Source organism: Pan paniscus, chromosome 4 (genome assembly GCF_029289425.2).
Source record: "Pan paniscus chromosome 4, NHGRI_mPanPan1-v2.0_pri, whole genome shotgun sequence".
Taxonomy (NCBI): Eukaryota; Metazoa; Chordata; class Mammalia; order Primates; family Hominidae; genus Pan; species Pan paniscus.
The window spans coordinates 6,955,060-6,982,796 of NC_073253.2; the positions used below are offsets into that span (position 1 = coordinate 6,955,060).

General features: G+C 49.9%; 1 protein-coding gene and 1 long non-coding RNA gene across 3 annotated transcripts in view; one reads left to right on the top strand and one right to left on the bottom strand.

Moving 5' to 3' along the window:
• The window catches only part of LOC103784337 (uncharacterized), a 31,761-nt gene extending 25,147 nt beyond the window's left edge, over nucleotides 1-6,614 (bottom strand). Inside the window, exons 1-2 of the long non-coding RNA XR_010112170.1 lie at nucleotides 6,506-6,614; nucleotides 2,165-2,356 (exon numbers count right to left, since the gene is read on the bottom strand). This is a non-coding gene — a long non-coding RNA (uncharacterized LOC103784337). The remainder of the gene's footprint in view (nucleotides 1-2,164; nucleotides 2,357-6,505) is intronic.
• Nucleotides 3,635-27,737, top strand: part of TENT4A (terminal nucleotidyltransferase 4A) — a 45,561-nt gene continuing 21,458 nt past the window's right edge. The window contains exon 1 of one of the 2 annotated variants that reach the window (XM_008960068.6): nucleotides 3,635-6,618. In XM_008960068.6, the coding sequence (XP_008958316.2) occupies nucleotides 5,903-6,618 (716 nt within the window). In that variant the 5' untranslated portion in view covers nucleotides 3,635-5,902. The remainder of the gene's footprint in view (nucleotides 6,619-27,737) is intronic. The other variant, XM_003807963.7, reaches the window with a different exon arrangement.

A 27,737-nucleotide genomic window follows, 5' to 3' on the forward strand; every position in this document is an offset into this window, starting at 1 on the left:
ACATGAGACCCACTTCCTGCTTCTTTACTAACAGACCCAGTTTTTTTCAACATGGTCATAAGTCCAGCACAAACAATGGCTCACGATTGGTTTAGGTCATTCATGATCATTCTGTGTCTCATCATGTGTCTTAATTTCTCAGACTCTCTTGCAGTTGGGGTGGCCTTATAACTAGCTCTAATCAACAAGATTTGAGGACAAATCTAACGTGAGGTTTCTTGGAAAAAGTTTGCTTTTCTGATACAAAGGGTCACAGACAGCAGACACTGTCCTTCTTCCCCCACCTCCTTCCTGTGGACATGAGGGATGGACCCAGAGCAGCCTTTAGGTAAAGGCCAGGGGAATGTCAGACAGGTCAGCTCGGACATCCTGGGACACTGGGCCACCATGCCAATGGCCCTTTCTTGCTGGATTTCTTATTACGGGAGCAAAATAACTTTCTTGTTTTATTTAAGCCTCTGTAGTAGGTTGCAAGGTGGTCTTCCCAAAATTCTGGGTGAATTTTGGGAGGAGACTATGCAACCTCCTAGCGTCCACCCAGAATGTCAGAACAAGACCTTATTTGGAAATAGGGTCTTTGGAGGTATAATCAGTTAAGAATCTTCAGATGAAATCATCCTGGATTTAGAGTGGGCCCCAAATCCAATGACTGATGTCCTTACAAGAAGAGAAGGCATAGAGAGATACACAGGGGAGGATGCCATGTGATAACAGAAGTAGAGGTCAGCATAATTCATCCCCCATTCTCCCCCTTCCAGTGCCCCACACCGCTTGCAATATGATGCAGCTCCTTCCATCAAGAGGTGGAGGCTTCTTTCCCACTCCTTGACTTGTCAAGGCCTTGCCACTTGCTTTGTCTCACAGAATGGTAAGGAAGTGATGGCATGCCGGTTCTGAGCCTCGTGCCTGTCTGCTTGCACTCCTGAAACTCTGTTCAGCCACCTGAGAACAAGCCTGAGTCAGCCTGTTGGATAACAAGAGACTGATGGTCCTTGTCAACTCTGTCAACTCCAGTGCCCCAGCTGCCAGCCAGGCTACTCTAGCCCAGCCAGCCTTCAGCTGATTGGCCAGCTGAGTGGAGCAAGATCAGCTGTGTTTGACCCAGAGCAGCAAAACCACCTAGTTGATTTGTAGACTTGTGAGCAATACCAAACACTTATTTTAAGCCACTAAGCTTGGGGTGGCTTCTTACCCAGCAGTAGCTAATACCTACACACTTTCAGTTATTTGGCACCTGTGAGCAATTCAATTTGGGAACCTTGTTTTAGGTAGAGGTTTTCAGAGTTCACTGTGTTTTAGAATTACTCAGAAAATTTACTTAAAATAGAGATTCCTGGGCTTGCTCCTAGAGAGTTTCAGTAAATTGGGTGAGCTCTAGGTATCTGCATTTTGACCAGCATTGCTAATTCTGGCATGGGTAGTCCATGGAATACACTTTGTAAACCATTTTTTTCATGGGAACAAATCACTAAAATCATGGTGTAATCTCTAATATTATTCCTCCTCCAATATCCGAAGAGAGAGAGGAGAGGGTTTCAGCCCAAAACGGGAAAGGGCTGCACTTATCTGTAGAAATTGATAAAGAGAAAGATCTCCCTTGCCCAGCGTCTCAAAAACTGCATTTTACATTCAGTATTGTTTCTTGATTGCATTAAGAAATACACTGCAGCCGGGCACGGTGGCTCATGCCTGTGATCCCAGCACTTTGGGGGGCTGAGGTGGGTGGATCACTGGAGGTCAGGGGTTCAAGGCTAGCCTGGTCAACACAGTGAAACCCCATCTCTACTAAAAATACAAACATTAGCCGGATGAGGTGGCACACACCTGTAACCCCAGCTACTCAGGAGGCTGAGGCATGAGAATCACTTAAACTCTGGAGGCGGAAGTTGCAGTGAGCCAGGATTGCGTTACTGCACTCTAGCCTGGGTGACAGAGTGAGACTCTCTCTCTCTTTCTCTCTCTACACACACATATATATGTGTATATATACATATATATACTGCTTTTAATTTACATAAAAATATTTATGATCATATATAAATAACAAAACCTTGGTTTTAATTACAAAATGTTGTTTGGTGGCTGGTGGATCAAATTAACGAGGATTAGCTAGAGGCAAACTGCAAAGACAGAGTATGAGGCAATCAAGAAAAAGTTAAAATACCTAAACAATGACAACCTGTGTAACAGATCCTGGAAGCTGGACAAGGGCAACTGCCCGTGTCCATTCCTGCTGGGCCAATCAGCTGCCAGTCATTCTGCCAATGTTCACCAAGGACTCATGTGTCAGACAATCCTTGAGCTGGTGCACAGCAGGGACAGGCCATTCCTATCCTCTCTTCACGGAGCGTGCATTCTAATGGGGTGGGGGACACAAATGATAAATGAGATAAAATACATATGACGTGGTATAGTGTCCCCCAAAAAGATATGTTCAAGTCCCAACCCTGGGTGCCTGCGAATATGACCTTATTTGGAAACTCTTTGCAGATGTAATCAGGTTAGGAGGAAGACACTAGGGTGCCCTAATCCAATGCCACTGGTGTCTTTCTGAGAAGAGACATGGACACAGGGAAAATGCCATGCGATGAGGATGACAGAGAGTGGAGCGCTGCATCCACAAATCAAGGACACAGGGAAACGTCATGCGATGACGTGTCAGAGATTGGGGTGATGCACCAACAAGCCAAGGAATGCCACGGTTTGCCAGCAACACCAGAAGCTGAGAGGAGAGCATGGGGCAGACTCCCTTACAGCCTTCAGAGGATACACGGCCTTGCTGACAACTTGATTTTGGACGTTCAGCCTCTAGGACTGTGAGAGCATACATTTGTTGTTTTAAGCCACCCAGTTTGTGACATTTTGTTACTCAGCTCCAGGAAACTAAGGGAGAAAAAGCAAATGGGGAAGGGAAACGGGATGCTGAGGGTTATGTTTGCAGTTTAGACTAAAGAGCCACTTGGACGTCCTCACTAAGATGGGGAGGAGGGAACGCATGTCAGGCAGATGGAACAGCAAGTGCAAAGGCCCTGAGGCAGGAGTGTGCCAGCTGTGCTTTTGGCTGGTATTGTTTGGGTTAGGGAAAGCGCTGGGAGGTGAGGGCAGGGGAAGAGGGGAAGGACCAGGGGATAAGGGACTTGCAGGTCATAGCAAGGTTGTTCCATTTTGCTGAATGAGAAAGCCACTGGAGGGATTTGAGCAGAAGAGTGGCATGGACTGAATTTTTTAAAATGTCAACTTTAAATTCTGGGATACACGTGCAAGACGTGCAGGTTTGTTACATAGGTAAATGTGTGCCATGGTGGTTTGCTGCACTTGTGAACCCATCACCTAGGCATTAAGCCTTGCATGCATTAGCTATTTATCCTGCTCTCCCTTCCCCTAACCCCCAACAGGTCCCGGTGTGTGTTGTTCCCCTCCCTGTGTCGATGTGTTCTCATTGTTCAGCTCCCACTTATTACTGAGAACATGCGGTGTTTGGTTTTCTGTTCCTGTGTTAGTTTGCTGAGGATAGTGGCTTCCACCACCATTCATGTCCCCCCACAAAGGACATGAACTCATTCCTTTTTACAGCTGCATAGTATTCTAAGAGTGGCATGAGATGATTTTTAATAGTAACATCTTTTTTCTTTTTTAAAAAGGATCACACCAGCAGCTGTGCAGAATGTGGGAAACCAGCTAGAAGGCACTGCTTTAAAATGGACGGGTGGCGGGAAGGAGAGTAAAGAGGGGTGGAGGGAGGAGGAGGGGTAGCGGTTGGGTTCTGGATGTTTCGGGCAGTGGAGCCAAGAGGATGTGTTCATTGTGGACAGAGAGAGGAGCCAGGCATGACCAAGGATTTTGAACTGAGCCATTGGAAGCAAAGAGCTCCAGAATAACGGCTGTTTGACTTGTGTGTGATTTTCTGTAGTTTACTGAATGCACGTTCTAATCCTTGGTCATGATTTCCACGTGTACAATATGAAGGTGTTTGAAAACGTCTGAAACATTCATTTTTATTACTAAACACCACCACTTGCCCCAAAGCCTTTGTATGCAACACACGGACCTTTCCTGTTGGGGCGATGTTTGGAGGGTCAAGTGCTTAGTAATGTCTACTCATCTGTGCTGGAGACGAGGGGGTAGCATTTACAACACGCCTGTACGAAGGCCAGGTCCCGTTCTACTTAAAAGGCTTGGAGCCCGGGCGCCACTGGGCTAAGGCAGCTTCAGGGCCCTGGCGCGGGAGTGCATTTGCGGGGACTCCGCCTGAAGACAGGGCAGCAGCCGCGGGGCCTCACGTCCAGGCTCGCGGGGCACCGCGATGATCAACGACACTGGCGTTTGCTTTGGACCTCACAGGATGTGTGGTTGGCGCTGTATTCCAAACAGTGCCACTGTCAACCCGGCTTCCATCGCGCTCGGGACACCGGGATGGCAAACGGCAGGCTGGGGATGGCGGGCGGTTTCCCACTGACTCCTGCCCGCTCGGTGCAGCTGGAAAAACCGAAGCCGGGGGCCGGACGCGCCGCCCACCAGCCGTTCCTCGGCTAGCACTGCCCATTTTGCCCAGGGAATTAACTTGGAAGTTTTCACTTCACTTTTCGCATAGAAAATCATTTTAAAAAGCAAACCAAACGCCTGTAAGCAGACCCGCTAGGGAGCAGGACTCCGCCGCGCGTCCTTCCCGGCTCCGGAGCGGCGGAGCCAGCCACCCGGCACCGCACGCTGGCCGCTCACCCCGCGAGGTGCAGGGAGCACGTGGGCCGACGCGCGGACCCCAGAGAGCGCAGCGTGACCTGCTGCACGGACCCTCGGATGAGAGACCTGGGGTAGGATCTGCGACCGGGGCCCGCCCTTACGTCAGGAGGGAGGGCCGGCCGGCGGGGGAAGCGCCTGCGGTGGCGTCCGCTGCCCCCGCCCGGCTGCTCGGAAACTTCCACCGGCGGCGGTGACGGCCACGCTGCCCTGCGCACGCGCAGCGCGGCTCAGGCGGCAGCCCGGTGACACCGGCCCTAGCGCGCATGTCTGCACGCGGTGGTCTGCGCGCCGCGGCGGGCCGAGGGCGGCGTGCGGGCCTTCCAGCGGCTGCCTATTCCACCCAACGCCGGCCTAGTCAGTAAGGGCTCAACGCCACCGCCTCTCCCTCCAGCCCCTCCCAGTCGCGTAGCTTCTGACGCCGTCCTCACCCCGCCCGCGGCCGACGGGGCCCCAACGCGCAGGCGCGGTAACCACGGCGGCGGTGTCTAGTGAGGATTTGAAATCGGTCGCGCGTGCGCACCGGCGACACGGCCCGGCGACCGAGGCCGCGCTTCCTCCTGCCGCCCCCGTCCCCGCCCCCTCCCCCGCCCCTCATTGGAGCGGACGCGGCGGCGGCCCCCTCCTTCCCCCGCGCTGTCGCCGCCGAGAGTGTCTTTTCACCGCCGCCGCCGCCGCCGCAGGAGCGCCGAGCCAGCGGCGCGAGCGTGACTGAGGGCTAGCCGCACGGGCGGCGGCGCCTCCCGCGGGTCCTTCAGCCGCTCGGCGCCTGGGCCCGCCCCCTCGGCCCCGCCGCCAGCCCCTCTCCGATGGCCTCTCCCCGCGGCCCGAGTGGAACGCCGCCGCCGCCGCCGCGGCCCCCGCGCCCGCCCCGCGCCGCGTGAAGCGGGAGCCCGGAGACCGCAGCCGCCCGCTGGGACGCGCCAAGCGCCGGAGCCGCCTGCCGCGGCCTGCCCGGGCCCATCACCGCCGCCGCCGCCCCACGCCGGAGCCCGACGGGAGCGCGGCTCGAGCAGGAGGCCGGGGCTCGGCCAGCCCGCCGCCGCCTCCACCGGCCCAGGCCCGTCCGTCCGTCCGTGCGCGCGCGGCCGGGCCTCGGGGCGCGGCGGGGGCGGGGCCGCGTCGGGGCGGGCGGGCGCGCGGGCCCCGCGGGGGCGGCGCGTAGATGGATCCGCGCGTGGCCTGGATCCAGCCCGAGCAGAAGGGGCCGGCCAATGCCCTGTGGATGCAGATCTGGGAGACCTCGCAGGGCGTGGGCCGCGGCGGCTCGGGCTTCGCGTCCTATTTCTGCCTCAACTCGCCGGCGCTGGACACGGCGGCCGCGGCGGGGGCGGCCGGGCGGGGCGGTGGCGGCCTGGGCCCCGCGCTGCCCGCCGCGTCGCCCCCGCCGCCCGGCCCCGCCGCGCCCGCCGCGCTGCCCCCCGCGCTGCTGACGGCGCTGGGGCCCGCGGCCGAGGGCGCGCGGCGCTTGCACAAGTCGCCGTCGCTGTCGTCCTCGTCGTCGTCCTCCTCGTCCAACGCGGAGTCGGGCACCGAGAGCCCCGGCTGCTCGTCGTCGTCCTCCAGCAGCGCCTCGCTGGGCCGGCCGGGCGGCGGCCGCGGCGGCGCCTTCTTCAGCTTCGCCGACGGCGCGCCCAGCGCCCCTGGCACAGCCAACGGGCACGCCGGGCCGCGCGGCCCCGCGCCCGCCGGCTCCCCGTCGCAGCACCAGTTCCACCCGGGTCGCCGGAAACGCGAGAACAAGGCCAGCACCTACGGCCTCAACTACCTGCTGTCCGGCAGCCGCGCGGCCGCTCTCAGCGGAGGGGGCGGCCCCGGGGCCCAGGCGCCGCGGCCCGGCACCCCGTGGAAGAGCCGCGCGTACAGCCCGGGCATCCAGGGGTGAGTGCGCGGGGAGGCCGCGGGGGGGGCGGGGGCGGGGACCATGGTCCTGGCCGGCGCCCGCGGTGCAGACACCCGTCCCAGGCGCTCGGGCTTTTGGAGGATGGATGTTGAAGGCGAAGGCCAAGGCCCGACTCTGCACTGAAAGTTTTTTTTTTTTAAACCTCAGACTCATTTATCGTGGAGTGACTTGCCCAGATCCTACAAGTAACAGTCCAAGAAAGGGGCTGCTGGGTAGGACCTGCAGGTATTTGTCTTTTTTACTCTTGAGATTGGAAGGGGAAATCGACTCTCTACCCCTCCACCCCGCCTCCGGGCAAGTGAGGAACCCCTTGTCAAAGTGGGGCGTAGAAAAGTGTGGAGTTTCACGTAAGTTAAGTTGCAGAATAATTTAGCATTGCCAGGAACTCGAATCACGTCGAAGGTAAATATTAACCTTTTTAATTTCATTTTTTAAAAAAATTTAACTGTCAACTTAGAGGTGATTCATTTTTTGGGGGGTGTTGTGTCCTTTAATTTTGTGCTGCAATTACCATAAGCATCGCCTATGGTTTATAAACATTGGCTTAATTCAAAGAAAAAACCTGATTTGTCATATATGTCTATTCTTTGGAAGGTGCCATTTTTATTTTAAATATTTCTCCATCCGCCTAGAGGGAATTAGAGGCTCTACTTAAATTTAGTGCACTTACAGACGGCAAGGAATGAAACGAAAGGTGGTGTGTGTGTCGGGGTTGGAATTGTCCCAGGTGAGGCTGTTCAGGTGTGATGCTGTTGACGCAGCCCCTTTGCCATTTTGGGCTTTTCTGAGCGTCTGGAAGCAATTTATGTGTAGGTTGTATGTCAGTATTTTAAGACTTAAATGATAATTTTTCCTTGCACAATTTTTCCCCCCAATTTAAAAAACAATTAAGGATTTGCCGGGGTATGAGGGTTGTTGCATGCAGTAGAGTCCTACAAATAACCACAATTGCTAGGTGTTGAGAGTTCTTGTAGTAAACTTTTGCTTGTAACTCTGTTTCTCATTTGAAGTATGTTGGGAAACACGAGTTGATACTTCTTTAAAGCGTGTGATACACTGTAATAGCTGCATGTTCTGTAACTTATTTCACCTGGCTTGGGCTACAAGCGATACCTTCTAAATTTCCCGAAGTGTAAACATGCAGTGCAGACGCTGGCGGGAGCGCAGACTCCTCTCCTCTCCCTCCAGTTCTTACCTGTAGAACTTTCTGAAAGCAGGTGGTTGGGAGCAGTTTCTTCTTGATGAATAGCAATATATAGCTAAGGGCTCGCTTGGGGAGGACCTTTAGGTTTCCAGCCTGTTATGTAACTGGAATGGACTCCGTTTCTCTTAGCACTAGAAAAAACAGGAAGACACGTGGTCTCTGCCAGTCTTGGGTTGTACCTCTGCTCTTAGAAAGTGGTAGCGCATCAGGTCCCATGCACTTCACTTGGGCTCCCCGAGCTGTTTCCTCCAGGTAACTCTAGTCAGGCTCAGTAGGTAGTGTTGCTTTTGTTAGTGAATGAGCCCACTAGGACTAGGTGCTGTGCTAGGATCTGGGGATCTGGGGCAGGGACGGCATGGGAGACACAGTCTCATGATCTTGACCCACCCTGAAACCCGCCTGCAAGTGCCCCCTGCCTAGAGCACAAGAGTACCCTGCTCAGTTGTGCAGGTCCCCTCTCACGCTCTTCGTCACCCGCGTCCAGTCTCTCATCACATGCTGTTCGTTCGGCCCTTTTAATCTCTCCACACCTCATCCTCCCTCATGCAGGCTCTTGTTACTTCTGTGGAGATTGCTCAAGCAGCCGGAGGTGCCTTTGATGCACTCTGGTCCTGCTTGAGTCCTTTCCCATCACAGCTAATGGGGCAATCTTCTCTGCCAGCAGGTCTGGTCAGATTCCCCTTCACCCTGTGATGTCACCTCCCCCATCTCCAGTCCCCCACATTAAAGACTAAAGCCTAAAACTCAGCAACACCTCCAGGGCTCTGCTGCTCAGATGCCGCTGGGTCCTGGCTCCTGGCCCCACCCCTTGCCAACCTGTTAGAACCTAGCTGTAAGGCAGTATGGTGTAGGGCATGAGAGGGCTCTGAAGCCCACCAGGAGGTCTGGTTTGATACTGCAGTCATGCTCTTGGAACTTTCCTTTTCCCCTTTGCTGGAGACCTCTCCTTGCCTGTCTCTGGGTGGTGTGTACCATGCCTCCAGTATGGCCTTGGGTGCATCCGCTTCCTGCCGTCTCTGCCCAAAGGGGCCTGTGAGGACCACCTGCTCTGTGCCCAGAAGGGCACGGTGACCTCTGCTTGGGCTGCTATTCCAGCTACTCTTTCAGAAGCAAACCTAAGCTGTGGTAGAGTTGGGCCTGTGGCTAGAGGAGGTAAGGTCCCCCCGGTGATCATTTCCACATGGCCCGTTGGTCCTATATAAACTAACCTTTTTGTATCAAGAAATAGTTCTGTCTAGAACTTGCTTCTGGCCATCAGCTTACCCAGAGTGTTGAGAAAGGCCACCAAAAAGTCTTTCGGTTGTGGCTTAGCTAAGGAAATAACTGAGTTTTAAAAGCTCACCTGGGCTGGCCAATAGTAAAGGACCTTGTTGCTGAGAAGCTGCTTGGGGTTGTGATATAGTCCCAGGACATGCACTTCTGAAAATGCAGTGTGTATTCCTCATGGGAGGATGAGCCTGCTGTGGAGCATTGGCTGAACCCAGTTGGGTCTTTGCCTGGTAGCCCATGTGGCAACCCTCACTATTTGTCCTTTTCTGGGGAGGAGTTTTCTGCCCTTGGACACTTTGCCTGGTGGCTTGGCCTTGTGAGACTGCCAGTCTGCCTTCTGCTTCAAGTAGGATGAAGAAAAAGCAGGTGAAAGAGGACAGGGATTGGTGCAAGAACCTTCAGAGGAGAGGAGGTGAAATGCTTCTTTTGGCTCTGGTTCTTGAATCATTGTTTGATTGAAATCTCAAGCCTTTGTTTTGGGAGTGGTGTGCTTAGCGTGAGCTGTGCTATCTACCTGGGCTTCTGACCTAGAGATGTTGGGCAGGTGTTTGGACAGGCCCTGGGCCCTTTGCATCCCAGCCTCTGGCTGCTGTCACTTGCAAGTGCTCTCATCCCCTGACCCAGCAGGGCTTTGGGCTGTTGTTACTTTGTCATGGTCGTTTTAGCAGCTTTGGAAACCTCTTCAGGTTAAGAGTCTTGCATAAGTGAGAGTGGGAGCATGGCCCTCAGATATTTGGCCACATCCTTACTGGTGTGTTACAGAGACCCAGGAAGAATGTAGTTGAACGAGGACACATGCAGGTGTCCCGGGCCCTGAACAGCTTCTATTCAGAGTTTGGCCTTTCGAAGGCTGTGCCATCTCAGGTGTGCCTGCAGTGTGCAGCAGGTGTATGCAGCTTCCTCTTTGCAGGTTTCTTGGTATTTAATCTCATCTTTTAATATCTTCTATTAACTCAAAGGAAATTCTGTTCTTAGTTTGAAGTCTGAGAGAGACCGACGACTGTCGGCACAGGACATGGTCAGCCATGCCCCGCAAGGCGTCTGGTGAGAGTCGTTTCCAACTTGGTGCATGTTTTTCTCAATTCTTTCTTGCGAAGGAGTCACAGCTTGGAGGCGCAACCAGGTTCCCCCCTCTCCCTCTAGCCTGACCTCACTGACATAAAGTAGAGCAGGTGTGACCTGTCCGGAACATCCTTGTGATGCTCAGCAGGGCCTGCTGCAGAGCACGGGAGGCATCACTCTAGGGGCCTTTCCCTCCCGTACTTTCCTGTGAGTGTCCAGGATGCATGAGAGAGGTTGTTGTGAGACCTGCCTTAAAGGGTGGCAGTGGCACGTGTGGACCTTGCTTTCTGAGTTTCACTCTCTGAGTCCCAGAGGTATAAGCTTGTGAAGAGAAGCGTGTATGTATGATCACACTAAGCAGATACTTGCTCCTGCACTGTTGGAGGAGGAAGAGGAGTTAATTTCATCAATTAACTCTTCCAACACTCCTTGCATTTAGTAATAGCATCACTTGTTCCTGTCTTTTGTTCCATGGCCAAGCTCCACAAGGTGAAATTGAAAATCGAGTGCAAGACACTGGCTGTGCTGGAGTTGAGGAAAGTTTTGCCGGAGACCTGCTTGCACCATATGTCTGGTCACTGATAGATGAGGACTGGCCAGGTCAGGACAGCTGACACTTGGAGAAGGGGCTGCCCAGGAGGGCATGACAGACTCTGGAAAAGGAGGGTCGGAGTATTAAACTGGCTGGGAATGAGAGGCCTCCAATCTTTTCGCAGGAAAAAAAAAAAAAAGGCTTAATGCTTGTGCTGTGGAAGTCAGAATGGAGCAAAGTGGGTTCTGTCTGTCTTGCTGCTGTGAGCGTGTGATGGAACAACAGTGTCATTTGCTTTTTCTCAGAAATATTTAATGCATGTTTGTGACATAATTTTTCAAAGTAATTTTAAGTAAATATTTTAAAGTAAAAAGTTCTAAGATTTGTGTCTCAAGGTAAAGTCTCAAACGTTCTTTGGTCACTGTTTAATATGAGATTTTGTCCTCATTTTAAATGGATTCATGTAAGCGTCCTGTGGAAGAAGAGTTAATAGTTATCCTTGGAAAATAAGAACTTTTTATGCCTCAGTTAGGTCATATGGTTTAGGATCTGATTTTGTAGTTGTGGAGTAAAGGTTAAGAAAAAAAAAACAGCAAACCTTGATATTCAAATTCAGAAACTTGATTTTTGAGGATGCAACCTGAATTTGGACTAAAGGTACAGAGGGGTGGCAGAGTCAGACCACCCAGACTTGCAGAAGATTGAAGAAGCCGCAGTGCTGCCATGAAGAGGCCCTTTCTAGGAGGTGTGGCTGGCTTGTCAGTGCTTCCTCTTCTCTGCAGTGAATTGGATGGCAAGCCTCGCCCTCTTCGAAAGCTGCCACTCTGAACCTGCCTTGAGAAGCACCTCAGGGAGGGCAGTCAGGTGGTCTCAGTCAGCGCTGACAGGTGTCCAAGTTACCTGACCTGTTGCGAACATGTGCCTGAGTGAGGTGGCCGGGATGCCTTTTCTCCCAACACTGGGGATGCACACTCGTCAGCATCCTATTTTTGAGATTTCTATGTTGTGGTAGTTCTCTGTTGCTGTGTAGCAAATTAGCATAAACTCAGAGGCTTAGAAGAACACGCACTTATGGTCTTGCGGATTTTGTGTGTCAGATCAGGGATGGCGGGGCTGGGTTCTCTGCTTAGGCTTTTGCAAGGCTGAAGTCAAGGTGTTGGCCAGCTGTGTTCTCAGCTGGCACTCAGGGTCCTCTTACCAGCACATTCCTGTTATTGTCAGAATTCAGTTCCTTGCAGGATGGAAGTCCTTGATTGCTTGCTAGCTGCCAGCAGGGGAATTGGGTAGGGCGCTGTCAGCTTCTTAAGGCCACCTGCATTCCATCTGCAAAGCAAGGTACTTTGAATTTCTCTGACGTTTTCCGCCAGCTGGAGGAAGCCCCCTGTTTCTATGGGCTTGTGTGATTGAGTCAGGCTCCTGCAGGTAACCTGCCTACCTGAAGGTCACGTAGTAGTACAACATGATCATGGTGTGATAACCTCATCAGAGCCACAGGTTCCAAGGAGTAGGTGTAGGACCTTGAGGGGAGGAGGTTCTTTTGTGGGTAGACTTCCCCTGGCATGGAATCGGTTGATGAGCAGGTTGTGGTTCTTCTTGTCCAACACTTTTCCCCTGACTGGACTCCAGCCCATCGCAATGACTCTTGCAGATTGCCAGTTCCGTCCTCTGGCTTGGTCGTTACTGCTAAACTCAGGCAGCCACCATAACCAGGAGAACCTTTCTGTGCTGTACTCAGATGGACATTCTTTAAAATATGTCATTTAAGAAAAGTTTGCAGGACTACTCGGGAGGCAGAGGCAGGAGAATCCTTTGAACCGGGGAGTTGGAGGTTGCAGTGAGCCGAGATCGCACCACAGCACTCTAGCCTGGCGACAGAGCGAGACTCTGTCCCAAAATAAATAAATAAATAAATAAATAAATAAATAAATAAATAAAAGTTTGCAGGAAAGCCGTGTGAATATATGAAAATACAGTGATTGAGAAGTCCTGTTCACGAGGTGTCCTGCATTGGCTAGCTTAGGAAAGGGGTCTTTCCTATGCAGGTGGGGGTTGATGACTTACCCAAGAGTCACCTCTGGAACCCAGTTCTCTTAAGTTGATAGCAGTTTGTCTTTGCGTTGCAGAAGATGTGGGGAACACTTGTCCTGCAAGCCCAGGTTCGTAGCAATGTTGGCTTCCCCAGAACCTTGGCTTCAGAGCACCGTGCTTCCTTTAGGAGGCACAAGAAAACTCCCACACGGTTCTTCCCTCTGTCCCTTCCTGAGCCCCCTCTGAGTGTTTGGCTCTTGTGGAGTTGCTGCTATTACTAAGTTGACCCCACTGCCCTCCTGAGTCTCCTCAGGGAAGGAGGGGCTGTATTGTAGGCCGCATTCTTAGTGCCAAGCACACGGTAGCCACTAAGTAAGTATCTCCCAAGAAAGAAGAGCAGGAGGAGGATCTGCCAACTCAGGAGAGCAGGTGGGGGATGGCAAGTCTTCGGAGTGTTCATAAACCAAATGCTAAGGGAAACTTTTGTTGTTTGTCTTAGAATTTTAAAAAATAAAGTCTGTTGCAGTTTATCTGCTTTCCTTCCTGGAGAGTGGCTAAACTAGTGTTCTGTTTTATAATGTAGAATGCAAAAGCAGAAAACATTCAAGAAAATTCTATACTGTATTTGAAAAACATCACCATTTAGTTTTAACTGCTCTTTGTTTCTTATTATAAAAATTAATACCTAACTATGAAAAGTTAGAAAGCCTGGAGAAGTATGGAGATGAGTTGTCCACCATTGGGCCACTAGAGAGTGCCCTATGAGCCTGTCCCTGGTGTCCTGGACTCTGGTGGTGTGCACTGCATTTGCTGGCAGTGAGCCAGGGGGTGGGCCACATCTGGGCCTGGGCGGGGTGGATCTCTGCAGAAGTTTATCCATCTCTTGGCTGACAGGGTGGGCGAGATGGGAGCAGCTCTGAGGGTCCCTGTTGGCAGAGAATGTATTTGATTATCAACAACATGCCTTTTTGTTGTGGGCTTGTGATCCTTTTCTTTCCTAAATCAGCTGCTGTGCATAACCAGTTAGGCTCTCCTGTGGCTTCAGATTGGAGTTAGTTTCCCAAGTGCTAGGATGTGGGTGTTAGGTGATTTCTGTCTTTCGGTTTGAAAGAGATTTCAGATCATTGTAACATTTCTGGAATCCTGTCGATCTGAAGGAATGGCTAGGATGTAGTAGTTTAAGGGAAATGAAAAGTCGAATGTATTTTGATGTTTCTGCTTCAGACCTGCTCAGTGGAGTCCATTTCTCAGCTTCGGGAGCCACGTGCTTGGCTCTTGAGAGCCTAGCTCCATCAGCCCGTGTCACACACTCACAGGTCTGGCGTTAGCTGGTTTCGCCATGGTTTCTAACTTGAGCCTCAGTTTCCCCCCCTGTGAAGCAGAGCCTGTGGCACCCACCTCAGAGAGCACATGAAAGACTTGGAAGCACTGTGTGAGTTGTCATGCGAGAGATTAAAAAGGCCACCGCTGCCCTTTTCTCCTCTCTAAGGAAATTGAAACCAAAAATTAAGTCCTTCTTGTTGCCAGCTGGACAGGAAAAGCCTTTTTCTTGGTTTTTGAAAATACAACTTTCACTTTCAGACCAAAGTGAAAACTGCTAAAGACTGAATATTCTGAGTCTTGGGAGTGGGGGGGCTAGAGGGGTGTTGTGAATTGAAAGACACCTTTCTATTTTTAAAACATTTTAACAATGCCTTAATGATGAATAATGTCTGTTCTAGTTTTGCATTTGTTAGTTTTTTTTTTAATTTTTTTTTTAAACTGTTCTGAAGGTACATCAGCACTGTTCTACAGCTTTAAATAAGAATCTCATCTCCCCAGAGGCAAGGGTACTCTTGATGTATTTGCTCAGGGCTGTATGTGCTGCTCCGTGTAACTCATTTAAAGTTGGTTGAGGTTTTTTTATTTCGTGCACATAGTAGAAGGAGTGGATGAAGTGTTTTCTGAACTCTTTGCAGCTTCTAACATAGTGTTCTGTGTATAGTGAAGGAAAACAAAATTAAGGGCCAGGGAACATTAAGTAGGCAACTAGAACAGCACTGTCCAGTAGAACTTCCTGTGGAGATGGAATAATTCTATTTTTGCACTAATACAGTAGCCACTGGCCATATGTGACTTTTGAGCACTTGAAATGTGACAAATGCAACTGAGGAGCTGAATTTTAATTTTATTTACTTTTAATTAAAATTTAAATGGCCATGTATTTAGACAGCTCTGAACTGCGTAACTTTAGGCTCTATTTGAAACAGTGTTTGATTCAGTAACTGTTGCTGAAATAAATTGAAACTCATACAACAGTAAAAGCTGTGTTACTCAGCAAGTTACCACTGTGAAAGCTCTAGAAATTGTTTGAGTTTCCAATGCAAATCCTTTTCAAAAAGCTGCTGTTTTAATAGCGCATGAAGCATAAAATAGGTTCATAGCAGAGCGCAGCACAGAGCAACATGGAACAACTGTTATGACCTGGAGTGTCTCCAGTCCAGCATGCAGGTGATAGGTCTCAGCGTTTTTGCACGCAGGTTAATGATGGTGCAGACGGTCACTTCCTTCTCTCAACAGTCTTCCTGGTCACGAGCACCATTGTGGCTCATGTGTGTGGGGCTCTTTTGGCTTAGCTCTCTGCACGAGTTTGCTCCTTGAGTTCCCAGAGCTGACCCTTGAAATGAGTGATATTACTCCTGTTTTGTAGACAGAAAACTGAAGCCTTGACAGTCTGACGTGACCTGGCAAAAGGTGCTGCAGTTGGAAATGTGAATTCACGGCTGACATCTGGGCACTTTACTCCTAACAGTGTTCAGGGAACAAGATGTCGCTAACATGCGGGGGATGGAACCTAGCAACTCATTCTACAAACATGGTTCAAATATGTTGGTGCAGGGCCTTTTGCTTTGTTTTCCTAAAGAGATTAGATTCAGATGTGGTGGGGTGCTTTGACAGCCACCGCAGGACAAAGTTGACAGCTGTGGGGTTGGGGAGTGTTGAGGATTTCATAGGGAAGCCAGTCCTGCGCAGTAGTACGCTCAGGTTCGTGCTTTCTTGAGGTGTTCCAGAACTGGCCTGGAGGGAGGCTGCAGTGCGGAAGCGGGATTTCTGTCACCTGGAGTATTCTTAGAAGTTGCATTCTGTGAAGAGTGGAGCATCTGATGAGCTGTTTACTCGCTGTTTCATCTGACGGCAGTTCAAAGACAAGGCAGGACTGGCAGCGCAGCTGCCTCAGTCAGCACTGCTGCACTGGGGGCTTGACCTGCAGTCTGGCAATCCTGGACTATAACTCATTTTGAAGAGAGAAAAATTAAGCATTAAGTGATTCAAGCGTCTTGCCCAAGGCGCTAGTAGAAAATAAAGGCACTGGCGCCCAGATGCAGGTCTGCATGGTATGCAAGCCTGGGCTTCTTCCCACCTCCCCCACAGAGAGGGCACTGGTATGTTGGAGTGAAGAGCCACGCAAGACCTCTGTGAATGGGCAGAGATGGGCCTGTGATGCAACACAGTAAAGTGTATTTTGGTTATAGGCATCGTCTCTAAACTTATGTAAAACATTATTAAAAAATGGAAGGACAACGATGAAATGATGGCCAAAAATATAGAAAAGGATACCTTGCATGTCCTGTGAAATGCAAAGAAATTCTAAAGTGTCATTATGAGTTACCTCATGGAAGAAAGCAAAAGGTGAATCTATCTAGAGTTTGTGGTTCTGACTCACAAGAGACTGATGTTCATGCTGAAGGACGAGTGTGACAGGTGGAAGGATAGAGCACCGAGACCACACTCTAAAGGGTAGGAATCTATGGGAACTATTCAGGGAGATGAAAGCATGGAATGAACTGAAGCTTGCAGACTCGTTGAGTAAAAAGGGCGTTTTAGGATTGGTGTTAGAATAAAATAACAAGGCCTGTGGTTGGGGAAGATGACTTGCTGTTCACAGAGCCTCCCTTAATAGGTGGGGACCTCAGCTTTTCCTCTGCTGCCATCAGGTGAGTGGTGTACAGTCCTAGCCACAGTAGTAATCACCACTGGCCTGACTGAGCCCTCACCCTTTATACACTGTCTCCTGCCACCCTCCTCGGAGAGGCTGTTCTCGGCACAGCTGGCCTGGGGTCACACAGCTGGTAAGTGTAAAGCAGGCATTGGAGTCCAGGTAGTCTCATTCCGTAGCCTGTCTCTTTAGCCACTGGAAATGTAGAGCAAAGCGAGAATTGTCCAAAGAGGTAAGCTAATAAAGAGGAAAACAGGCTGGGTGCAATGGCTCATGCCTGTAATCCCAGCACTTTGGGAGGCCAAGGAGGGCGGATCACAAGTTCAGGAGATCGAGACCATCCTGGCTAACACAGTGAAACCCCGTCTCTACTAAAAATACAAAAAATTATCCGGGCGTGATGGCACGCACCCTGTAGTCCCAGCTACTAGGGAGGCTGAGGCAGGAGAATCTCTTGAACCCAGGAGGCGGAGGTTGCAGTGAGCCGAGATCACACTACTGCACTCCAGCCTGCGTGACAGAGCGAGACTCCGTCTCAAAAAAAGAAAAAAAAAAAGAAAACAATTATGCTGAGTTCCAGAGAAGTGATGTCTGTCTTCTCAGGAGAGATGCCGATGCTGTCTGAGGGCCTGCCCAGTCTCCACATGATTCAGAGACTCCAGAGATGGACAGCTAGTGCCCTGATTTTCCCAAGAGGATTCTGAGGGTGACTTCTGTCAACCAAACAGGAGGACCTGGTGCTGTCATCACCAGTTGTAGAGAGGCTGCTTTGTGAGGCTGGGGACCACCTGCTGTGTGTGCCATCTTACACTGCCATTTGCTGATTGCTTCAAAGCTAGAGGTTGTTTCTAAGAGTGCTTCGTGCTAACTAACTAAAACATAATGACATTGTTTTTGTAAAACTGATCCGTGGTTTGTTTTTTAAAGCAGAAAGCTCTAAAGTCACTCAATCCCACCACCCAGAAGCACAAGCAGGTGGCTGCCACTGTAGGACCTCTCTCTCTAGGCTCGTGTAGATGGACACATGGATTGGTCAGTAGAAATACTTTTATTAAAAGTCTTATCTTTACATAAATTTGCCAAATTATTAATTTTGCTTGAAAGGGAAAGGTGTCCAACTTCAGTTGGAAATACTAGTTTCTAAGAGATACTGCTGAGACTAAGAGCATAAAACATGATGAAAACCTTAAGTGGCTAAGTGCAGCAACGTCAGAGTAAAAGCTTTGATGAAGTCTTGGTTTGCTTGGGCTGTGTAGGTTGGAGGCTCAGCCTTTGTTTCTCCCTCCTCTGCTGCCCAGTGGTGGTGTTTCTGTGTCCATGAATTTTCAACCTCTGTAGTTTGTTTGTAGTTATGACCACTGTTGCACCGAGCCCTTACCGAGGGCCAGGCCCTGTGCTAAGCACTTGCCAGTGTGGATTTATTAAGTCCTCATAACAGCACCATGTAGGGGGAGCTGCGTCCCTGTGTTGTACTTGGGACGCGATCTGACCTCAGGCACTTCAGGCTCCTGAAGGGTCTGCAGTCTCGTCTCTGCCTGGGAAACCACGATTTGCAGCATATTCCACAGACCTCATGCTCATCACCAGGAGGCTTCCCGGGACTGCTGCCTGAGATTTCTAAGTTCCTAATGTGGTTCATGCTTCTGGTGAGTTTCTTTGAGGCGACGCCCCCTGCGTTGCCTCTGGTCAGCTCAGTCCTGTGGTCCTGCAGGGCATCCTACAGTGTCCTCTGTCTGTGACTTGTGCCGCGCCACCTTGACCTGGCATCCACTGTCCTCTACCGCGTTTGCAGATAGGAGCCACTGTTGGTGCCTTTTTGTCGTGTGTGTTGAATGGTCAGGGTCCCAAATAGCTGATTGGGAGCACACTCCTTGAATCTGCCATGTGCCTGGGTCTCAGGTGACTGGGCCCCTCCTTGCTTCAGAACCCACGTGTGTTGCCTGTCCTCTCTGGCTTGGAGGGTGGTGTGGAATCAGAGGTGAGACCCAGTCCCCAGGGATGGGCGGTTGCCTTTGATTGCCCAGCTGTCCTCAGCGCCCTCCCTCCTGCGCCCAACTGCTGTCTCAGTTGCTTGCTTGAGGATCCGGATATAGACTGAGGTCGGCCTTAGCGTGGCGGGGGGGTTTCTCTTGAGTCTTGGGTACTTTGTTACTGGTCCCATCTTCCTGTGGGTGGGAGTGTCTGTCTTGCTTGGCCCAGCCTCCCAGAGACCTTAGCTCTCTTAGTACATGGGCTCTGCCTACCTTGGTCCCCAGCTCACCACCCTAGTGCAGTTGCTTCTTCGCTCTTGTTCCACTCCTTGTCGCCGTCCACCCTGTGCTTTCTCGATGTGTCCTTACTCGGTGTTTCTGTGGAGCAGGGCATCCTGGGCTTCCTTTCTGATCCCTGGCTCCTGTGCTCTTCCGTGCTGGGCTCCCTCTTCCCTTCCCTTTTCCACTGTGTTGCCCTCACACAGCTGGCATGCCATGGATGTCGCTCACCCAAGCCCTTCCTAATGTTGCTCACCAAAACCCCTCCCACCTTGCCCCTGGGACCTTCTCCCCTTCCAGGCTGCATGCAGGCCGAGGGCCTGGCGTCTCAGCAGGGGGCAGTGGGGCCTTTGCTGGCACCTGGGCTCTGCATCCTGACCTTCTGAGGGCTGGTCCTTTAGGTCCATCTTGAATCTCCTCCAGGCTTCGGACTCTCTGCTCTGTAGCTGGCCCATGGGGACGGGTACACTCAGGCCTGGTCTTAGACTCCGCTGCTTGGGCTGTGCTGGTGCCTTTGGTGCCCTCTTAGTCCATCCCACCTGGGGGCCCCGTCCTGCTGTCCATTGTGCCAGAGTGCTGTCCCCTTGTCTTTCCGTAACTGGCTGCTCGTTACCTTTCCCATCTCAGCCTCAGTACCAGCCACTTGGTATCAGGGAGGCTCTCACTGACCAACCTAAAGTTCACAGCCATGGTTACCAGTTTAAATTTCTGCATAGCAACTTTTTGGTTTATTTTGGCTACTTATCTTCCCCATCATGCCCCCTGTCCCTCCCATATAAACTCAGTGAGAGGAGGGACCACATCTCATCATCCTGCCCACAGCTCTACTGTCTGGATCAGCCAGGGTGCGCTGCGCAGGGGCTCACGGTAAATAACTGCAGACCACGAATCCCATCTGCTTGCTGTGCTTTAATATTGGCTGACATCTTTGGATCCAGTGAGTTCTTTTCTCTGTCTCCCTCTCTCTCGCTCACTCATACTTACTTTGTGTAATTGGTGATTTCCAGCCTTTTGTATAGTCTTTTCTCGAATAGTTGTTTTCTGTCATCTTGGCGGGGGCCTCAAGGGGTTGACTGTACGGAGGGCAGGGGCTGCAGAGCTGCAGCTGCTGCCTGGGGTCTCACGGCGCCTGTGAGGTGTAGGCAGGTGCTTTGCCTCTGAGCCTTCTGTAGAATGGGGTGACGGTGGTTTCACCAGACTCAGTGAAGCGTGTCATACAGTGAGTGTCTGGTCACAGCAGGCAGATGGTGAATGTCAGCTAATGAGTATTCATCACCAATGAATAGGAACAGTTTTTTCTACTAAGGCTACGTATTGTAGCCTCAGAATCCCACTCAGCACAGCCCCCTGGCAGCGGTGCCTCTGAGAGCTGGCATGATGGAGAGAGCCTGGTTGGCCTTACTGGTGTGGTTGGGGCACTTGGGAGAACACCTTCCTCACAAAGCTCATCTGGAGGGTTTTCGGACTTGTAGGATAGCTTTTTCAGGGGCCTTGCCTTTGGCAGGGCAGGGACGTGTACTGCTGCAGTCTAGGGTATGGGATAACTTTCTAAACCAGACCCAGAACTTCATGGCCGAAGGGGCCTTTTAGCCATGCGGGGCTAGGAGCTGACACAGGGTCAGCAGCATGAGGGCCTGTGGTGCTGGGCGGCAGAGCCCGGAGGGAGCCCCTGCTGGTGTGACTTTAGTGTAAAGGCTGGGGGATACCAGATTCTTACAGAAGACTTAAGACGGGCACAGTGATGTCTACTCTTTGACCCTTGCAGTATGAATTAGTAAAACTGAAATTATTACATTTCCTTTATTAGGATTATAAAAGCAATGATGACTTATTGAAGAAAATTTGGAAAATTCAGAAACTACCTATAATTTTTCCATTGTTAACATTTGAGCATATTTCTTGTCACTTTTAATGGTGCTTTAAATATGTAGCAAATGTATCATTTCGTATTTAAAAAAACGCTAGGTAAGCATTTCCTCCTGTCCTTAAAAAGCTCTTTTAAACAACTTTAAAATATTGTATAGATAGATGTACACAATTTTCTGAATAACTGGAGTTATATTTACATCTTTTCACTCTTTAGGAGAGGACTGGCCTGTTTCTGTGTTGGGTTCCTTCCTGAGTGTGGCTTCCAGCTCAGTGGCTCAGACTCCAAGATGAAGACTTCAGTCCTGGTTGTGTATGGTCTTGGGCCAGTTACCATATGTCTAATGAATACTTAGTTTTGTCATCTATAAAATGAAAATAGTAATATTTGCCTCAAAGACTATTATTTGGGAGGATCTAGTGCGAATGTTAGTAATGTGGATATTGTGTAGTGTCCCAGGATATTAATGTTTTTAGCCTCTTGGCTTTTATTCTGTATTGTTGCCCCAAAAGATGATGCTCACTTATCTTTCATCCAGTGTAAGGATATCTGGAAAGACAACAGAAAGTGTAGCTGTTTTCATTTCAAAAGTGATCAGCTGCTTGAGCTAGCAAGCAAGGCTTGGACTAGCTTCCAGGCGCAGTCACGCAGTTTCACAGCAGGCAGGGTTCCCTCGGAGCACCCAGAGCTGCCCTGCAGTAGTCAGCAGTTGTGCTGTGGCTGCACTGCCAGGCTGGGTGGCAGGTGGATCGGAGCCAGCAGATGTGGCTCAGGAAGTGCCTTCTTGGCCTCTCCTTAATCTCTTTCAGAGTCTGTGGGCCCTTGATTGCACTGTGGGTTGTTTAAGACTCCAGTATTAGGAGACTGAACCCCTTGGTGGTTTTTTTTGTGTGTGTGCTGAGCTGGGTTGAGGACATGTTAAGCAGGTGGGGTGCCTCCCCTGGGTTTGCTCCGGGTGGTACCTGTGGTGTGGGGTGGTTCTGAGTAGTTCTGGCCCCACTGCTGGAGTATCTGCCCACTCAGTTTGTGAGATGGCAGGGCTTCATCCTGGTCTGGTGCCTCATTTTCTTCTTTAGCAGTGGGCTTAGAACCAATGCAGATTCCCAAGTTAAGTATTTTTTCTGTAGCTTAATTATTACAGGCTTCTGGTACCTAAGCCCTTTCTTACTTTCCATTCTGAGGGGAAGAGAAGATTATGTTGTTTCTCCGCCCCCGCCCCCCCACCCCAGAGTGGCCCCAGGACCTTTGCATGGCATTTGCAGCATTTGCAGTGTGCTTGGGTTTGCTTTACCAGGGTGAAAGTGTTGCACCCCCCAGCACCCACAAAGGCACCTCTGCTCACCCTCCGGTGAGGTTCTGACTGGCCCTGGGACATCACCTGCTCCAGGATCCTATGTGGCTCATCCCAGGAGAGATGTGGGAGGGAAGGGGAAAAAAGGCTTACGTTTGCTGAGTGGAATTCATGTAGATCTGAGTTCCGCATTGATTCCTAAGCTGCAGAGCCCTTACGCCTTGGCTGTTTTGTGAATGTAAGTCGGTCTTAACCTTTTTAACCGAGTTAGCATTGGCTGTCTCAGGAGGCTCACAGCTCCTGCTCCTCCTCCAGGGGAGTGCGTCCTCCTCCTCTGTCGGTAGCTGTCAGGTGCCCCTTTCCTCTGCAGCAGACTCTCCTGGGTCCTTGCCTGGCCTTCCCCTTACACGTGAGCCTGCAGCTTCGTTCACAGCCCCTGTGTAGAAAGATAGGCACATCGATAGGTCCCTCCCTGCCCAGAGTGGGCGGAACTGAGGCAGGCACTAAAAGCAGCTGACTGGCAGCCCTAGAAACATCAAGGGTTTCATTTATAGTTTCAGTCCTTTTCCTTCTTTCGAGCCTTAATTAAAAAAAAAAAAAAAAAAGCCTTGAAGTCCTGCTTCTGGGTTTTCTAATTTGTGCAGGTATTAGTTGCCTTGTAACATAATCAAAAATAAATAAAAATGATTTATAATTAGCTTATTAACTGTATCAGTAAATGGATGCTTTAAAGAGGATCATTGATCCCTCAAAATAGAAGCAATGCAGTCATTCCCTCATTATGCTTTACTTGTGATTTGCTTACAACCCACTCTTCCTAGTTAAAGTTAAATATTAATCCAGACCCTATCAGTGCGACGTAGTAGTGTCTGAATCAGTTGTTGTTTTGGTGTAATCGTATCAAAGCATGTTATAAAATCTACAAAATTGCAGGGTTAACTCCAAATATTTTCACTAAGGTATTGTTTTTTTTGGGCAAAAATGCATAGTGAACATTGTGGAGCTGAAGTGAGGGAACTTTGATTTCTGAGAAACCACTAGTTTTAAGGGTTTTGAAGGAAGAGTTGGAGGAGGAGAGGAAGAGAATAAATTCACAGTTAATGAGTTTCCAGTATTTTCTGTCGCATTTTACGTTGTAATGGAAAAGACTGGGAACTGAACTCACATGCAGTTTGTAAAATCACTTTTTCCCTAGCATTCAGGATTGATGAGATTAACGGGGTGTTAAAGGTAAACTGAGGCACATAATTAACATGGACAGAACTGTAGACCTGAGTGTTGAGAGTTGGGAAATTTCAGTGAGTTGGGAAGACTGGAAGCACCTGTTCTTCAGAGTGCAGCTCCTCATATTCAGTGGGTTTAAGGTGCTGAAACTTTTTTTTTTTTTTGAGATGGGGTCTTGCACTGTTGCCCAGACTAGAGTGCAGTGGTGTAATCACCACTCACTGTAGCTTCGAATCCTGGGCTGTCAGCCTATCCTCCCACATCAGCCTCCTGACTAGCTGGACTGCAGGCCTGGGCCAAAACTCCTGGCTTGAAACTTCTTGTAACCAGATTGGAGGAGGAGGGCATGTTCATTTTCGTGACGTTTCCTTTCCCTTAAACATCCAGTGAAATCTGACCTTTGACCATCACTTTGCTTAAAAGAAGCTACTGGATTTAAAGTCTAGGAGAATGTCCTAGACAAGCCCATAGTATGTTCCTGCATGTTCCCCACCCAGAGACCTGCGTTATGAAGTGTTTGGTGTGCTTCTTCCAGCCCCACTGTTCTTTCTAAAGTGTTTTATTTTACATACGCTGTCCTGGCTTCAGGGCTATGACCTTTGCCTTTTTTGCCCTTTAGTTCCTTTGCCCTTTACCTACTGCAGTGCAGCTGCCTGTCCTTGGGTTGACTACAAAGAAGTCACCTTTGAACAACTTAGAAATTGTGCCTTTTGGGGAAGGCAGGGCAGAGCCTTGGGGCTGAGATGGGGGAGGAGCCAGCTCTGCCCTGGGAGGGATACGAAGCGCCCGCCTGGGTGAGGCGGTGCACGGGTGGGGTTGCTTCACCTCTTTGGCCCCAGCTTCAAAACCAGCCAGTCCTCCCTGGCTTTGGCTTTAATTCAAATTTGTACAAACTTGAAAACCAGTTAATCCCATTAGCTCAGCTTCTAAAGCTGAAAATCGTCCCCTAAATGGGTCACCTGTTGTCATCAATAGCTTTATTAGCTATGGAATAATATAGTTTTGTTCTCTAACTGTAGGATCCTTCTTTTGCTCTTAAAATAGCTCAGTAAGTTGGGTCTCATAAATACATACAGCAAGCATATACCAGATACTAAAATACAAAAACATTGCTGATCTTGCTTTTCAGTACTAAAAGCAGAAAATCGGGAATTTACTAAATTGAGAAGTCAGTCATTACCTTTCGATGGGTTTGGACTCTTGCAAGGTAGTGATTGTAAACGAGAGTGATCTTTTGTTGTTTTTCAATGAACTTTAATTCTCTAATTTTTAGTAAAGCACACTAGGAAATAATGCTTCAGAATTCTGTTTTCGAGTAGTTTCCTGACTAAAATAAAAATTCACTAAAAAAAACCTCTGCTGTCACCATTTCCTTTTTTCTTAAGATAACTAGGAAATGAATCATTAAGAGTTTGCTCCGTGGCAATGGATCGGGAAGCTGCCCCTGCTCTGTGTGGGGCTGGAGCCTTGCTAATGTCCCAGGATTTCACTTCGCGGAGACAAGCATCAGAGGCTTGCTTCATTTATAGAATGAAACTTCTTTTCTACACCACAGCCAACTCAAAATGGTGACAGAATCTAAGACGAGGCTAGAAGTCACCATGGAGCAGTTGGAAGTTCTACTTCCGGTTCTGGGGGCAGTGTTCCTGGCGTTGTGTCCTTTGGCCCCACCTCAGTTTGTCCGTTTAGCTCCTTAGCTGAGAATGAGATGTGTATCATATAGGAGTTTCCTGGGCCACTCACAGCCCCAAGCTGGAGAGTGCCAGCCTAATGTGTCAGGAGTAGGGGGTGAGGCCAGAGGGCTGTGTGCCAACTCCTCCCTAAGAAGCCTCCTGGGAAAGCCCTCCCAGGCACTTCCCAGGTCTCACTGGCCGCCTGAGGCTGCAGGGGAGGATGGTCAGGCCGCCTCTTGGCTGGCACTGCTTCCCGGCGTGCCGCCAGCCTTTCTCATGGGGAGGGGAATGATGGCATGCCTGGGGGGCAGCAGGGCCCCAGGGCTGCCTAGGGCTGTCACTGTGTCCTGCTGGTTCTGAGATGCCACCTTTGTGATCCACTGTAGAGGGATTTATTCTATTATGATCGATGCATAGAAATTTCTTTGATTTGGAGACAACACTAGTGAGCAGAACTGAAATTGAGCTTTAAAAGATATTGATGACTGGTCTATGGATAGGAGACTTTAGTGTGGTTTTTATGCAGACGTCCTGCCAGCTGTAAATTCCCTGGAGGTTTGGTATGTGAGACCATAAGACTAAACTTATTTCCATTTTGTTGAGGAGAAATGATTAAAACTTTTCATTGATGTACTTCTGTGGCAGACTTTTGGAGAATTGAACCAGTGGGCATATTCAGTATTTGAAGTCATAGATGAGTAAAGGAGGTATGTTGTAGTTGGCGCTGGCGGCGTGGCCTGTGGTCGGCAGGGCTTATCTGTGAAGGTATGTGCACAGCTTCCTAAGGCAGTGAAAAGTCCTGGCAGTGTTAGTATTGAATGAGATAATCCAAAAAATGTAAAAATGTTTACATTTTTAAAGGGATAGTTGGCGATTTAAATGGTTTCTGCTAACAAATCAAATTATTCATTGCAGAGGTAAAATATTTTCAGAATGTTAATTTTAGATGTCATAGAGAGTGTACATCAGCAATGACAAGGTCAGCAAAATATCTTAGCAAAACTTGATTGATTGATTCCATGCACAGGCAAGCGCTGTTCTGGGCACCGGAGATGGAGCAGTGCGCCGTTGCGTCCATCCACAGATGGCCTCCAGAGTCATGCGGTTGCAGGGAGGCCGAGGGGCCAGGGAGGCCGCTGGGTGGGCACGGCTGGGTGGTGCCCTCACGTGGGTTTTGTTGGGCTACTCTTACTGCGCACTTTTTCTCAGTTTGGTCAGTGTTCCGCCTTGCTGCCCGGCCCCCAACCCTCGCCCTCTGAGGGCCTCACAAAGAGCCAAGCAGAAGGCAGGTTGGGGGCTTTTCAGGCCAGCCCAGAGGATGTAATGATGATGGTTGGCACTGTCCCACGGCCGCCACCAGTCTCACACTCTGCCTCGTGGGCAGTCCTGGAGTCGTGCGGCACCTTGCTGGTCCCTGCTCTCCTTGAAGAAGGGCCAGTGGGGCACTTCGCCAGAGCCTTCTTGTCTGACTCCCTCATCCAAGAGGCATGGATGGCCGGGCCCCCGGCAGTTTCCATTCTGTTCTGAGAAGGCAAAACAAAATTATTCCTGGCTCTTATTATCTAATATTTGTTCCAGCAGTTGCTCACTTTTAGGTGCATTTTATTACAGATTTCAGACAGGTGTGGTTATTAGTGCAGCTTATTGTTTGGACACAATGCCAAGGTCAGGAGGACAGTGTTCCCCTGAGCACCACTTCTGCTAGGAGCATGGGCAGGCCATGCCTCGCCATTAATCTCTCCTGATTTAGGGGAGGAATACCAGGCCACCCCCTCTTCTGCCTGTGCAAGGGAACAGACGTTTGACAAAAACGGATGCTGTGTTACACTGATTTTGTGTGTCTAAGGCAGACTGCAGCAGGTGTTATATCCGTGCTCTTCCTTTCCTGGAGTGTTGAGCATCTCTTGATAGTAGGGGATGCCCCTGAGGGTAGCAAATGTGGCTGCACAGGTCCTGAAAGCTATTTGATGTTGCTGTTACTTCAGGTAGAACTTAAAGTTGACAGTACATTCTACTCTGCAGGTGGAAACGTGGAGTGCCATTTTGACAAATTGGAATGCCCTGTTTACAGTATGCTTTAATGAGTTAAATCTGGGGGATGTGGATAGAATTTTAGCATCCTAGCTTTGGCATTCTTCCATGACTTTGGGCCAATTATTTAATAATTCCAAGCCTGCATCTTTGTTAGAATCTCTCTAAATTTCTCTACTCCTGTTATTATCTTCAGAACAGGCCTGTGAGGTACAGTAGGCCACGTGGTGTAGTGGTTTAGGTGGGCAGACTTCCCAGTGCTGTTCTCATGGATAGCCTAGGACTGTCCCTAGCTCTCTGCAGTGACAGTGATAGTGACTGGTGAAGGTGAAGGGATCCACCCAGACGTTCTTCCTGATGGAGAGAGGCTGGCTTGTGGCTCTTCCCTGGGGTGGATGTTAACCTGCTAACGTGGCATATCTAGTCCTGCTTACATTACTAAGTGGTAGGAAATTTTAGGTAACACCTCAGACTTTAAAGTGGCCTACTGAGCTGGTAGAAAAGTATGTAGTTGGTGCTCAGTAATTGTTGAAAAGATAGAAGCTCTACTTCAAAGCTCTTGTAGTTTGATCAGTTTGGAAAAAATATTTTAATGTTGGGCTCTGTTAACAGCTGGACTGGTGGCTGTCTGAATTGGGACCATGCTTGGGGTGAGGTTTTTTTCTTACTTTTTTTTTTTTTTTTTGGTGAG